The sequence below is a fragment of the Sesamum indicum genome, linkage group LG6, assembly GCF_026168435.1.
Source record: "Sesamum indicum cultivar Baizhima isolate 11 linkage group LG6, ASM2616843v1, whole genome shotgun sequence".
Taxonomy (NCBI): Eukaryota; Viridiplantae; Streptophyta; class Magnoliopsida; order Lamiales; family Pedaliaceae; genus Sesamum; species Sesamum indicum.
In genome coordinates this window covers 8,337,496-8,351,521 of record NC_142662.1, presented here as the reverse complement: position 1 = coordinate 8,351,521, position 14,026 = coordinate 8,337,496, and the positions used below count along the sequence as shown (strand labels likewise).

The 14,026-nt window shown below is 34.1% G+C and overlaps 1 protein-coding gene across 2 annotated transcripts; it reads left to right on the top strand.

Moving 5' to 3' along the window:
* Positions 1-4,586: 4,586 nt before the first annotated feature.
* Positions 4,587-8,454, top strand: LOC105164539 (Vacuolar protein sorting 55 (VPS55) family protein). Of its 2 annotated transcripts, none has more exons than XM_020694255.2 (5): positions 4,587-4,745; positions 6,314-6,413; positions 6,519-6,558; positions 7,709-7,793; positions 7,938-8,454. In XM_020694255.2, the coding sequence occupies exons 2-5, from the start codon at positions 6,315-6,317 to the stop codon at positions 8,128-8,130; spliced, it is 417 nt and encodes a 138-aa protein (XP_020549914.1). In that variant the 5' UTR covers positions 4,587-4,745; position 6,314; the 3' UTR covers positions 8,131-8,454. The 2 variants fall into 2 exon arrangements, with proteins under 2 accessions (XP_020549914.1, XP_011081494.1); XM_011083192.3 differs by having other exon boundaries at positions 4,588-4,745; positions 6,309-6,413.
* Positions 8,455-14,026: the final 5,572 nt, after the last annotated feature.

The following is a 14,026-nucleotide window of genomic DNA, read 5'->3' as shown; positions in this document are numbered from 1 at the left end:
TTCTTGGAATAAAATCACAAATGATATAAATGCAATTAGCATCCTCGGCCCTATAATATAATTTTTGTAGCCCAAAACATGTAATCATAGGGTTTTCTTTTTCTTTTTGTTTTTTCCCCTCCGACTTATTGATTTTTTTCCTCCAACTTATTGATTATTTCTCACAAAAGAAATTATAATACAAATGCTACTTCATATCATAGAAAATGATGTTTTCTTTTGCAGGATATATATAATTGATGTGCATGTTTATTCATGATCAATTTTATGTTTCTTTAATGCATATAAACAATATTCACTGCATGTCGATAATAATTATATAGGTCAGTTATCGTTCATATAAACATGCAGTAACGTAGTGTATTCGAATACGACCAAATTATTGTAGCTCTTCAGTGCATTGGTTGGCCGAACTAGTGTGGTGACTCTTTGAGCTACCAGCAAACCCCTGCAACAAATACATTTCTAGTCCAACTATATATTTTGATGTCAACCCTACAATCTTTATGAATAATCATCACCTCTGTTTGCATTTTATTCGACCATATTACAAATTAGCATTCAAAATAATTTTGTCGAGATTCGATGTTATGCATCATGGTCTTGTATGTGTTCGACGTAGAGGAGATCTCGTTGATCTTTGTGTGAGCACACAGTTGGAGGAGAAAAGTTTGAAGAAAGTTTTCAAATCGAAAAGGTAAACTTCGTGATTGCATTTCCGTCAATCTATGTTACAATAGCAACTTATTTATTTCAAATTTGTTTTATGCTTGTAGAGTGTCGAATGCCTGGGATTAAGGGACTAGTTCCCTTTTTGGATTAAAATTTAGATATGCTTATTTCATACTTCCGTTGCATTCTTAACAAGTTCCAGCCCATATCGATTCTTTCACATAATATCTAGGTTAAGTATATGCCATAGAGCATTGTTGTTGCCCTATGTGTATTCTTGGGCACTTTTCGTGGATTCTATCCTGGATTTTTTTTTTTTAACCTGATTCATACAAACATTGAGATTGGCGTTGGTGTGGAAATCAATACTTCCTCTCATCGGATGATCCTGTGAGAGATCATTTGAACATGTACTTTCCACTGGCGGTGGTAGTGCTGGAGTGATTTTTTAGTTTGAACATTGACCAAATCCACAATCCCAATTGGGAAAAATTATGATAACTCCTATAGATATGATAAATCTAACCTTGATATCTCCAGTATTTTATGGTTATGATTGAATATTCCCGTATCTTTGGTTTAGGAATCTCCGTCGCCTTATTCTCTAATGTAGAAAGGGGTACTGGTTCGAAGGTATCTCCTGTATCTTGGTAAAATATGGATGTTTCAGGGGTATTTCTTTGGTTTTTCTTCAAATTTGTGACTTCGACTTTCAGATCTTTAAGATCCTTGTGTAGATTAAGGACCTTACAATCTCATACAGCTTTTGGGTCAAGAGATCTATTTTCATAGGTATCATAGTCTTGAACTGTCTTTTGAATCTCTCTTAGATCTTGAAAGATTTTCCAAGCATTCGACTCTAGTTCTTTCTAATTAGTTCCTTTAATCATTGTTTTTAGAATTGTAAGTTGATGTATATTGGTAAAAAATATTAACCTATAAGAGTAAAAAAGTAATTTAACATATACGAGGCACACATTAAACAAATGCAACCAACAGCACCATATAACTCCCAACAATATAAATACCAAAAATATTAATTTTTTAACCCAAGCACTATTCATTGATTGTGACTATTTTTCTTGTAAAAGGACCCCTCTCGAAAATCGCATTTCACTTGTGCCGTAGGTAAAATTTTCAATTTTATTCCTTAGTAAAAACCTCGACCACATCATAAATTTTCAAAAATCTATCCGTTTCATTTCTCCTGATTTGGTATTTTATCATGAATCTCGGTGGTATGTAGGCGTCTCATCCCATTCCCTTTTAGTGTTTAAATTATCATCTGTTATGGATTAAATTATCGATATGTAATAAATAAATATTTCTTTAATAAAACCTAAGCTTCCAGAATAAATTTGCCAGAAAATAAAATTTAAGAAACTAAAAATAATATTATCAAAAGATAGAGTGTGGTAATGAAATTATTGATTCATAAATTAGGGTACTAAAATTACAATTTTCATAAATCATAGTATAAATTTTGTCATATCTACTATTATGATACTAAATCAAGATATTTTAGAAATACGACACTAAAATTGCAAAATACCTTATAATATGATACCAATTCGACATTTATCCCCATGCGATCTTGGCGCATAACAATAAGGTTGTGCAAAGTTTTGGCAAAGTGGTGGTTGTTATAAAGTTTTCGGTAATTTAGCAAAATGACAATGCAATTGACATGGTGCGGGTGCCTTTTGATTGTAATTTTAATTTAGTACTTTTGTTAATATCAGTAAATTTGGTGAATTTTGACTAACGAAAAACTTATTTATTAGATGAAAGTAAACTTTATGTGTGCTAAATGTAATTTTTTAAATTATAGGAGGTTTATGTGTAATTACACAAAACCTCAAGGAAGGATAGTGCAATTATCCCTAAAAGTTATGAAATATTTTTTATTTAAAATTACTTAAATTATAAAACCTAATTGATGTAAAATTTCAAAGAAATTGTAAGGATTTAAATATAGAGAGTAACTTATAAAGAAAAATAATTAAGAATTTAACAAAATTGGATGGACTAAAAAAAGTAAAAAATTAATGATGAGAAAGAATCATTCATAAAAGTTTAATGTAGTAAACTATTTATAGAAATAAGTGTATGTGGCAAAGTAAATCAAAATTAATTTTCATTAATATCAATAAATTTTGTGAATTTGACTAACGAAGAGACTTATTTGTTAGATAAGTACACCTAAGGGTGCTAGATACACTTTTTCAAATCACAAAAGGTTTACGTGTAATTACACTAAATTTGATAGGAGTGTAATTAACCCTAGAAGTTAGGAAAGGTTTTTATTTAAAATTATCTAAATTATATAAACTAATTGATGTAAAATTAAGAAATTGTGAAGATTTAAATATAAAGAGTAACAATAATTAAGAATTTAACATAATTGGATTGGATGGACTATAAAAAGTAAAAAATTAATGATGAGAAAAAATAATAAATAAAAATTTAATGTAAACTATTTATAGAAATAAGTGTATGCGATCCGTCTTTATTAGTATCAATAAATTTTATGAATACCCATAGGAATTAATGTCAAGTTGATTTCAAAATTAGAATAATTTTGATGGGTTCAGATTTTTACAATAACTTTAGAAAACACATAATGTGAAATTCGGGTTGGCATTTATAACATGTTTTTAATTTAATAATAATAATAATGAATGAATGAAAATTCATATTTGGTACTGATTAATTGATTTATGACTTACTTGTATGTTAAATAAATATTTTCTGATCAAATCAGGTTGAAAATGTATCTCATCATATGTATTAATGCGTGAAGATGTATAAGGTTAGTTTGATTAGAAAAGATTTATTTAACCTTTAATAAATCAATCAGTGATAAATATGAATTTTTACTTAATTTTTTATTAATATTAGCAATTTTTGTATGTTAACTCAAGAAAAAATTTATTTATTAGACAAAAATAAATGAAAACAGTGTAAGATATAATTTTTTAAATAATATAAAATTTATTTATAATTACACTAAATTTAAAGACATTAAAAATATTTCTTACTATGAAGTTGCAGCACTATTTTCATATATCAGTTTTGGGTCTTGGTTTTTAAACATTATTTCGTCACGGTTTTTTAAAATTTCTTCCTCTTTTGATAATTATTTAGTTGGGAACTCTTCTCAATTTACACCTTTTTTTTTTTTTTTTTAATAAAAACCATCTAGAGTGGAGCTTTTCGGAGTCCCCGATCCTTCTATATTAAAACGCATAAAATAGTTACAGCGGGGAGAGCTACCTCCCTAGAATTTCTAGTAAAACCATAAACAAGGAGTACTATTCTCTTACAAATAGAGCAACAATAAATAAGGAGTACTACTCCCTTACAACAAAAGACCCGAACAAGGTGTCGTAAAAAAATGATGGCAAGTCAAAAAGGTTTTTGTTATCCCACCACGTTGTGGATCGCACAACACCTGCAAATGAATCTGTACAAAAAGGCCAAGCCAAAGTATGTGTAGTATTACAAAAGGATAAACAATGAACATAAGTATTAACGTGGACATCATGTTTGTATGGCTAGCAGCCTTTGAACATGTGAGAGGGTTCATAAGACTTGCAAAAGATAAAACAACAAACAACTAGATAAAGTAGATTAGCACAAGTGACAAAACCAAGAGGTAACCAGAGAAATATTGGTCCCAACGTGTATGAGTAACCTCCAAGGAACCCATATAGGAACAATTACAAAAACAACACAAAAAAGATCAAATAAGACAACAAGTATCAGCGAAAAACTAGTCAATTTACACGTACTTAACTTTTTATAACTTCCCTTTTTTTATATATATATATTAAATATTTTTAATTTCTTTAATGAAAATTAAAATACAATATGAAAAAAAAAATAATTGTGTATTTAACTCTCTCCCCATCCGTTCTGAAGACTGTTGTCAAGTCTGGAGAAGAGGGCAGGAAACCTATCCTCTGTTTGGATGATTGTTAGGGAAGAGGGAAGGGGGGGGATCAAAATCACAAAACCCACTAATTATCTTCGTTTGATTTCGAAGTCTCCAATTCTCAGAGTGCCCCCTGGTATGTTTTCATCAAAACCCATCAATGGAAAAATGTCTGTTCTGCAGTTTCACTTTCATGATCTGCTGAGTGTGATGTGTGCGTTCTCTGATTCTAATTGCGCAGGCTCTGATGTCCTGTCACTTCTTGTTCTTCCAGATAAAACACTCGAACTTTATGCTACTTAGAAACATACATGATTCTTTTGTGTCCAAAACTCGACCAAGATTCATGGCAGTCACCGTAGTGGATTTAAATCTGAAGACCTTTGATAGAAATATGATCTATTTTACTGGGTAACACAACTAGAAGATATTTGAGATGTTGCAGGAACCGATAATTAGAAGTTTGGACGGATTTGAAGGGCATAAACGCATTTTTAATTATTTACGAGACAACCAGTTGGAAAAAATTGGTTGCTCATTTACTTTGGGTTTTCGAGGATTTTGTATATGACGAGGTTGGTAAGCTCGGGTATCTTCTACTTCATCATGTCATTTGCTGGGTTAATAAAGAACTAAAAGACCTAAGGCTTGCACAGTTCCATGGCTTTCGCCTCTCTGAAATGGTTATTGGACTCAAATATGTGGCAATATTCTCTGAAGTCGAAAACATCCTTTCATGGTTTATTAGGCTTCAAGAATGAGATAGTTGTAATTCAGAACACATTGTTTGCTCATTATGAAAAATCCATTAAGATTAATCTGATTCTGAAATTATTCTTAAGAAAGGATGATGAATAATGCATTATCTTCCTGCTGATTTCTCTTGATCATTGTCTGTTTGTGGCTTCTGTGGGATTGCATTCCTGCTTGTCCTTGGGATGTAGACCATCAGTTCTCTAATTTGTTACCTTCACAGATTACTGAATTGACGGAAAAATGATAATGCTTGTGGTAGCTAACAAAGTAACACATTATTTTGATGAAAGAAATAAATGCCTCGATTGTTAGTTTAGTTGCCAGGCTTGGAAAAACACACTTGGAACCCTTTTACTGAGCATCTTGCTATATTGACTCCAATAAGCTATTCTAACATTCAACAATGAGGAAAGCTCTCTATCATGATCGTGGGAGAATAAATTGGACATAGATTCAAGCAAATATGACAAAATGATTTCCTTCAACTTGAACATACATTAATGCATATTCCACCATCTTAACAACAATCTATCTTCCATTATAAGTTATGCATATATATATATATATGTGTGTGTGTGTGTGTTTGTGTGTACACACACTTTTTGTTCATGCTTATGCTTGATGAATTTTCTGATCTCTTTCCAAATTTCTTCGCCAATTTTCTTTTGGCTAGTCATTTTAGATGTTTCTAGTTATTTAAACCATTAGCATTGAACTTTAAAAAGAGAAGTTCAAGATTAGCTGCTATATTTAAGACATGGATTTTTGGTTGTATTTCAGTATAGCTGAATATGTTCCTTTAAGGGTTTACAACGGTGTCAGCTTTGCAAAATTTTATTCCATATCCTCTATCATTGTTTCTTTTCATCTTAATAATATACTATTTTACTAGGATGTAATATATATCCAGTATCTTTTACAAGCTGATCTTTCTATGCTCAAGGTCAGGATGGCAGACTTGCCTCGTTATGTGGGAGCTTGCTTGCAGTCTGGGAAACTTGCCATGCTAGCAATTCTTGTATCAGGAGGAATTGTATTGCAAATTCTGGTCCTTTCCATACTATGCTTTGTTTACCATTGACTTATTCACTTGCAATCGAATCTTGTTTACTCATTCTGGTCAAATTTTCTGATGATTTTTATTATGTCTCAGGCATGTGCCCTATACAATAATTGGTGGCCTATGTTGACAGGTGCCTATATGCAATCTTTCTTTGCTTAAATGATGATGCTATGGTTCAAAAAACATATCACATATAGGTTATGTTGCTTATACTAATCTTTTAAGCATTGGCGAGAAGTTTTTAGATTTTGTTGAGGATCAAGCTGTATTCATTTAGGAGACCTTGTTACTAAAAAAATGAAGCTCTATTTCCCAAATCTAGGAAATCATCCGGATGTTTTGTGTATTTAGTTGTGAGTATTTCACCACCATGCCAGTAGCACCAAGTGGCTTCTGATGGTAAACCTTTCCTCTAGGGATGAGCAGAAAGTCTAGAAGTACAAAGAATAATTTTTTTATAAAATATGAATGAAGATATGTAATTATTTATTTTTCACAAGTCCAGAAAAGTATTAAGAGATTATGACTTTTTAATTGTGAAGACTTAGTTTGGAATCATCCTCCTTGGAGGAGCTGAAAAGTGTAAAAGTGCAAGAAGTTAAGCACAGTAGAAGCATCAACAAAATTATATCAATTTTCCACACATTGAGAAGGCATCAGATTTTCAAATCAAATCTACAGCTTTCAATTGTTACATTCGTAATCTTTGTAGATACGGTTTATGTGCACAGCAACTCTGAAGTGTAAATGCACAGAGTTTTTTGCTTGCACCTCTGAGTAACTGGCAAATAGACGAAAAGTATTTCTTTCTTTGATATGAAGCATATTATTTTTCTAAAACTTTCTAGTTTGTTTGCATCTGAACATCCATGGATGTTTTGCATGACTTTGACACTTACCTTTGATCATGATTTATACATGAATGTGTGCATTAGAATATTTTCATGATGTTTCCGATTGCATATAGTTTGATTTTCATTACATCTTCATAAGCCAATATGGGCTTCCTCTTTCATGTAATCTTAAGCACCACAATTTTGCATGGTTTATTGATCCCAAAATGGTTGTACATTTAACCATGCCAATGCTGAAAGGACATGCATCACAATATGGTTGAGTGTGGAGGTGTTAATGTGGTGGTTGTATGACATCAAGTCGAGAAAGTGTTGTTTAGTGGTCTGTTAAATTGAACATGTATCTGACTTCTCAAACCTTAAGACTAATCATTAAGTGGATGACTGAGAATCTGAAATATGTCCTATTTCTTGGTTCTTTTGCAGTATTGATGTATGTTCTTCTACCAATGCCTTTAATCTTCTTTGCTGGGTCTGACACTTCTTCTCTCTATTCCGAGTCAAGCAGTGGGTAAAGTTTTCCCCCACCAACATTTTATCTTTATCTTATATGTAGAAGTATAAATAGTCTTCCACCGCATTGTTGCAGTTGACGTAAATTTATTCTTAAAGATCCTTGTGACCTTATATTTTGGTATCCTAATCAATGTTGCAGTTGGATAGATGCAACTAAGTTCCTGACTGGTGCTTCAGCAGTTGGCAGCATTGCTATACCGGTTATTCTCAAGCATGCTGGTGTAATTGGTTGGGGAGCATTAGCAATGGAGCTTTCATCCTTTTTCGTATTTGTTGTTGCCATTTTATGTTACCTTGTGACAAATGAGGATGACAGGTACAGTACGTTCTAAAGTAAACAACTGGAAGCCAGCTGCTTTCTGTTGTGCCGGTTTACAATTGTGGTTGGTTTTTCCTATGTGTTCTTCTCTTGTAAATGTATAAACGTTCAGTGTGAAGTTCATCATCTATTACCAAAAGGAAAAGAATAGGGAGGAGTGAGGAGAGGGGAATGATGATGTCCAATTTAGTCATGTGTGTATTATTCGGAATATATATGTAAAATTCGAAATATTGATTGGTTATTTACTGTGTAGCTTAATGAACGATGAAGTTGAGTAAGATGGCGTGAACATTTGTAAGGAATATAAATGGAAGGAAAGGCAGATGAGTTGCAAGTTTGCATGTGTAAAATTTAGCTTTACTTTGTAATTTTCTTGTGTCAAAAGTCTCGTTATGTGTTTATCCACAATGGTATGTTATGATGAGGATTGAGGAAAAAGATGGACATTTCCAAGACAATAGATTGGGCGAGATGATGAAAATCGCGGAAACAATGGAGAATATGGACTGGAAGTTTACAGCAATTATTTAAGACAACCATAATTAAATCCATCCGACCACCCCAAAGAACAAGCTCTTAAGATCAATGGGAAACTGGGATGAAAACAATTATTTTAATAATGTGGTGAAGCTCAGCCCAGCCCTGCGCTGCCTGCATAATCATTTATATTTGACAATTTCATCCCATCGGTTCCATCAAATATGCATTTTGCCATTATAGGAAGATTAAGCCTTATACTAGGTTGCCCAAGAATTTAGAATGCAAAAAATGAATGAATTAAAAGAAAAAAAAAACTGAAATTTTAATAAAAGTTTGAACTTCAAAATAATAAAATGTACCAACGTTCTAATTAACAAGCATGCATATGAATATGACATTTAATTATTGCAAGAACAAACCATATATATATATATGTATATAATACGTATATATATAGGTAAGAAAACATAGAAATCATAAATACTTGCACAAATACCCGCGCAACCAGAAATTAACAGGATGAAACCAAGAATTGAAATATTGGTGATGGTGGAGTAACAAAACAAGAAAGAACACAAAAATATACTCCTATATATAAATATGAAAAAACAACAAAAGGAAGAGAAATTAAAAGAAAAAAAGGATGAGAAAGACATGAAATGAATTCAATGATCAACATAGCTGAACTAATATATTCCGGTTTGAAGACATTCCGACAGGCGACATTGGCTCCTGATCAGCCTCAAGGCTCCTCCTCAACTCCGCCGCCGCTCTAGGAGACGACAGCTCAGTGTTGTTCGTCGTTTGGTTAGCAGTAGGGTGAGAGGCGGAGGGTTGGGGTATGGATATGGGTGTTGTTGGCAAATTATGATCAAATGGGGTGGTTGTTTTGGGTATCGTCCTACGCGTAGGCGGCGAGGTGGGTAACCTGGAGGCGAAATTCATGGCGCGAAACTCGTGGTCAGAGGAGGGAGCATCGTCATGGAAGTTGAGAGAGTAGCTGAGGGGATCATAACTGAAATCAGCGGAGGAGTGGCGGCGGTGGCGGGTCATGCGGGAGATGAAGTTGCGGCATCTGCCCTTGATGATGTCAGAATCGGTGGTCATGGATTTAATCCAAGTAGAGGGTGAGATGCGGGGACTGGGATGGGGAATGGAATCAGAGGAAGAAAAAGTGGCGTCGAAGGAGGAGCGACGGCGGTGGTGGGGGGTGGAGCTGAAGCAACAGGCAATGCTGCCGACGGAGGATTTCTTTCGCCTGGCCCTCAAACTGGTCATCTCATGTTCCTCCACCTCCACCTCCATCTTGATATTGATATTGATGGATGGATATATAAAAGGATAATATAATTAATATATATGAGATGTATTGTGATTGAAAGTAGGGAATATATATATGAAGAAAAGGGGAAGGTGGAGGATGATGGAGATGAATATTGTAGTTGTACTTGTTCAATGGGAATGGGAATATATATATATATATGTCATCAGAATGAAGGGACCAAAAAAAAACAAAGAGATTATTGATGGATGGAGTAGAGTGTTAACTATACTAATAAATACAGATTTTGCGGGTTTGAATTTATTTATTTATTTATTTTTAATTATTTTAGTGTATTTTGTGGAGATAGAAATAAAAAAATAAAAAAATTAAGGTTGTTTTTATGTTGAGGCTAAATAGGAGTTAATTAATATTTTATTACAAAAAAAAATTATATTATTATAATTTTTTTAATTATATAATAAAAATATGACGAGTCGCGATTTCGTCAATAAAAAAATGGAGAAAAATACAAAAGGGCCCAAGTCGGGATCTTGAATCACGACTTGGTGTCGTGATTTGTAATCACCACACTAAGTCGGGATTTTAAATCCCGACTTGGCCACTTTTCCTTTTTTTTTTTTTGTTTAAATGTATATATGTATATTTATAATATATATATATATATATTGTAACTTATATATGTATATATACATTATATATATTGTAATTTATATATAGGTATATATATTTATACATTTATTATATATTTAAATAAATTTGTATAATTTAATTATATTAATTAATTTTTAACAACATATTAAAATCCAAAAAATTATAAAACATTGTATTAATTGTAAAAAATTACAATTAAATGTATAAATGTAAAAGTGTACATTTTTGTACAATTGTAAAAAATACAAAAAGTATACAATTAATCCTGGCAACCCGGTACTGGCACATCTGATTGTGTTGAAGAATTTCTTTGTTGGGCTTGTTGTCGTGCACGCGTTTGCGCCCAATCCATCTCGTTGTGAATACGTGTTGTTTGATTTCGACCAGGGCGCGAAGAGATGCGAATAGTAGGATCGTGGACCAACTCAAATCCCGATACATCCCAATAATTTTCGGAATGCACAGGTTCAAATGACTTAGAATATGTATTCTTATAAGCCATTATATCGTAATAATCCTTCACCATTGATGTAGCATTAATCATGTATGCAGCGCATACCTTTTGAACGTGACTGCAAGGAATACCAAATTGAGTCCATTTGCCGCAAGAACATTCTCGATTCGCAATTTTGACAACATGGGTGTTGACTCCATGTCCACTGTGACGTCTTGTAACAACCGAGGCGGACTGTTAGAACTGATGGTATTTGGTGACGGTATGTTCAACAGAATTTTGATGCCAACGTGTGAACATCTTATGTGCAAAATCCGTCCACAGTTGGTTGTTGGCCAACATTACAGTACTTCTCGCTAACTTTTCACGAAAATAATGGACACTTCGCTGAAACGTCATCTTAGCAATTGCAGTCAATGGTAGGCAACGGGCCCATTTCAATACTCCGTTTATGCATTCCGACATATTTATCGTCAGAATTCTGCATCGCCATCCACCATCATGTGATGCTGTCCATTTTTCCTGTCGATCCTATCTAATCACTGAAACGCCTTTAGTTTCTGGCTCTTTATCTCCTACATAATGCAATTGAATTTTCTGATCTAATATTCAGAGCCAGCTTTCCAACAAAGATCTTTCAACACAATATTTTTGTGTTTACTGTTGAAATTGGAACACACATGCCGCAAGCAACATCGGTGCACGCCGTTAGGTGGCACGAAATCCGAACATTCACGTACAACTCTTGTGATACCAGCATGGAGGTCAGAAATAAGGCAGATACCCCGTCGCCCCCGTATAATGTGTCTGCTCAATTATTTAAGAAACCACTTTCAAGATAAATGTGATTATTCATCAACAATTGCAAAGGTAAGAGGGAGTACCTGTTGATTTCCATCCATGGCAGCAACAATCAACATCTTGTGCTTGTACTTTGTGTATAGATGGGTCCCATCTACACTGATAAGGTTGCGACAGTGTTGGAACCCTTCAATACACGGCTTGAACGCTCAAAATACGTACCCTATCACATATGCATCGGTTGATGTGTCGTGGGCTTTGTGTTGCCATTCAACAATCGTTCCTGGATTATATTTTTGGAGAGCTCCCAAGTATTTGGGTAGCTTTTGAACGGATTTCTCACATGTGCCATAAACCATCTCACGTGCCATCATCAAATTGTACCATGCCTTTTGATATGGTATATCGTATCCGGTATGGTCTTTCACAGTTTGGATGACATGCTTTATTCCGTACGACTGGTTGCATTTTACCTGTCCTAACAGTAAAGACGCAATATAAACTCTATCTAAATTACCGTGTTCGAGGAACATTTGATTCAATATACATGTATGGTCCCCTCCGTATTTTGATATTGTCCACCTTCCCATTTTTTGTTTGAAAATACCTCGCAGCTCCCATCTACACCACATAGCTGAAAAAAAAAAAACACGAATCAGTCGAATAATTTTGTATGCTTATACATATATGATCAAATATATATATATATATACCTTCGGTGCTATGCTTACATAATACTTTCCACTTGACCTTTGAACACTCAGCTACCCAATACACGCGTCGGGCATATCGTATTGAGTGATCTTTCACCGTCTCGATTAAAGCTTCTTTATTTTTGAAAAGCATTCCCACATCAAGTCTGCCTTCGTTTTTGTCATAAAATTTTGCATATCTTAAGTTCGGTACATCAATGGAATCCACTGGTACCTCCGGGAATGTTTGTTTGAAAAATGGTATAGAGCGGTAAAATGTTTGCTGAGTAGTTCGATGTGGCGTAACCGGTTGAGAGGCTGTTGACGTACCTTGTGCAAAATTTTCGGCCACAACATTTATGTCAAAATTTTGTATTCCATCCTCCGATGAAATTGGATAATCCACTTCATCCGGTTCGGAAGCTGCATTTGATTCATTAGCCAAAGTATCCGCAATACGGTCTTTTGGCTCGGCAGTGTCTTGTGAAAAATTTGGTATAAAATGGAAGGTGGATGGAGTATGTGAATGGGTGGACTCTGTGTAATTGAGTTCAATGTTATCGAGCCCTTACGTAACAGACACCACGGTGGGAGTATAACACTCTATCTCATAATTCGATGTGCCTGCACCAAAATCGATGTTAGAAGTACCTGCACCGAAATTAGTGTTATGCGTACCCGTGAAATTTTCGTAGTTGGAAGATGACAGAAACCCTTGGCTTGATAACATCGCCATGTATTCCCCCCACTGTTGACTCATTTGTGAGTTGTTATCAAAAGCTCCCCAATCTCCGCCAATTTGTGGAGTATCTCGTGGTGGATTTGCACAGTTTCGACGAAAATTTTCATGAGTGGGAATCCAGCTGTAGGATCAGTAAAAAATGACAACGTATCGTCATTCTTTATTGATATGAGCGTTTCCTTTATTCGCCCGAGGTATTGGCACGAATGTTTTGCAGATACATTTAACGAAAACTGAGAGCTATCAACACCAATTTTTTTGTAGATTTTTGATAGAAATTGATCGTAAGTGGATGAACGAGGGATTCTCATCGCTGCAATGGGCGTTTGACCATATGTAACAGACCATCCATCGCTCGATAATTCACCACCGAAATACACAAAAATCTCAATGCGAGAAGATGAAGTAGACATTTTTGTGCAAGTTTGTACGTAAAAATTTCGAAATGTATTTGATATGAGAATGGCGTGAAATCTGTTGTGGCCAAAATAGCATATTTATACATGTCCAAAATACTGTGGCTAGTGATGAAATCTACCATATTTATTTTTACGCGGGTACTCAGAACAAAATACGCTGCAAAATTAAAATTGGTACGCGACCTACCAGCCTTTAATAAGGTTGGCAGCTGCCAGCCTTTGACCAAGGCTGGCCGCGGCCAGTTATTAAATTTTTTTAAATTTTTTTCAAAAAAAATTTCACCGCCATCAACCATTATAAATTTGACGGAGGGGTTGTCGACATTCACTTCATTCAAAACTCTCAACTTTCAATTTTTCACTACATTCAAAACCATTTCTT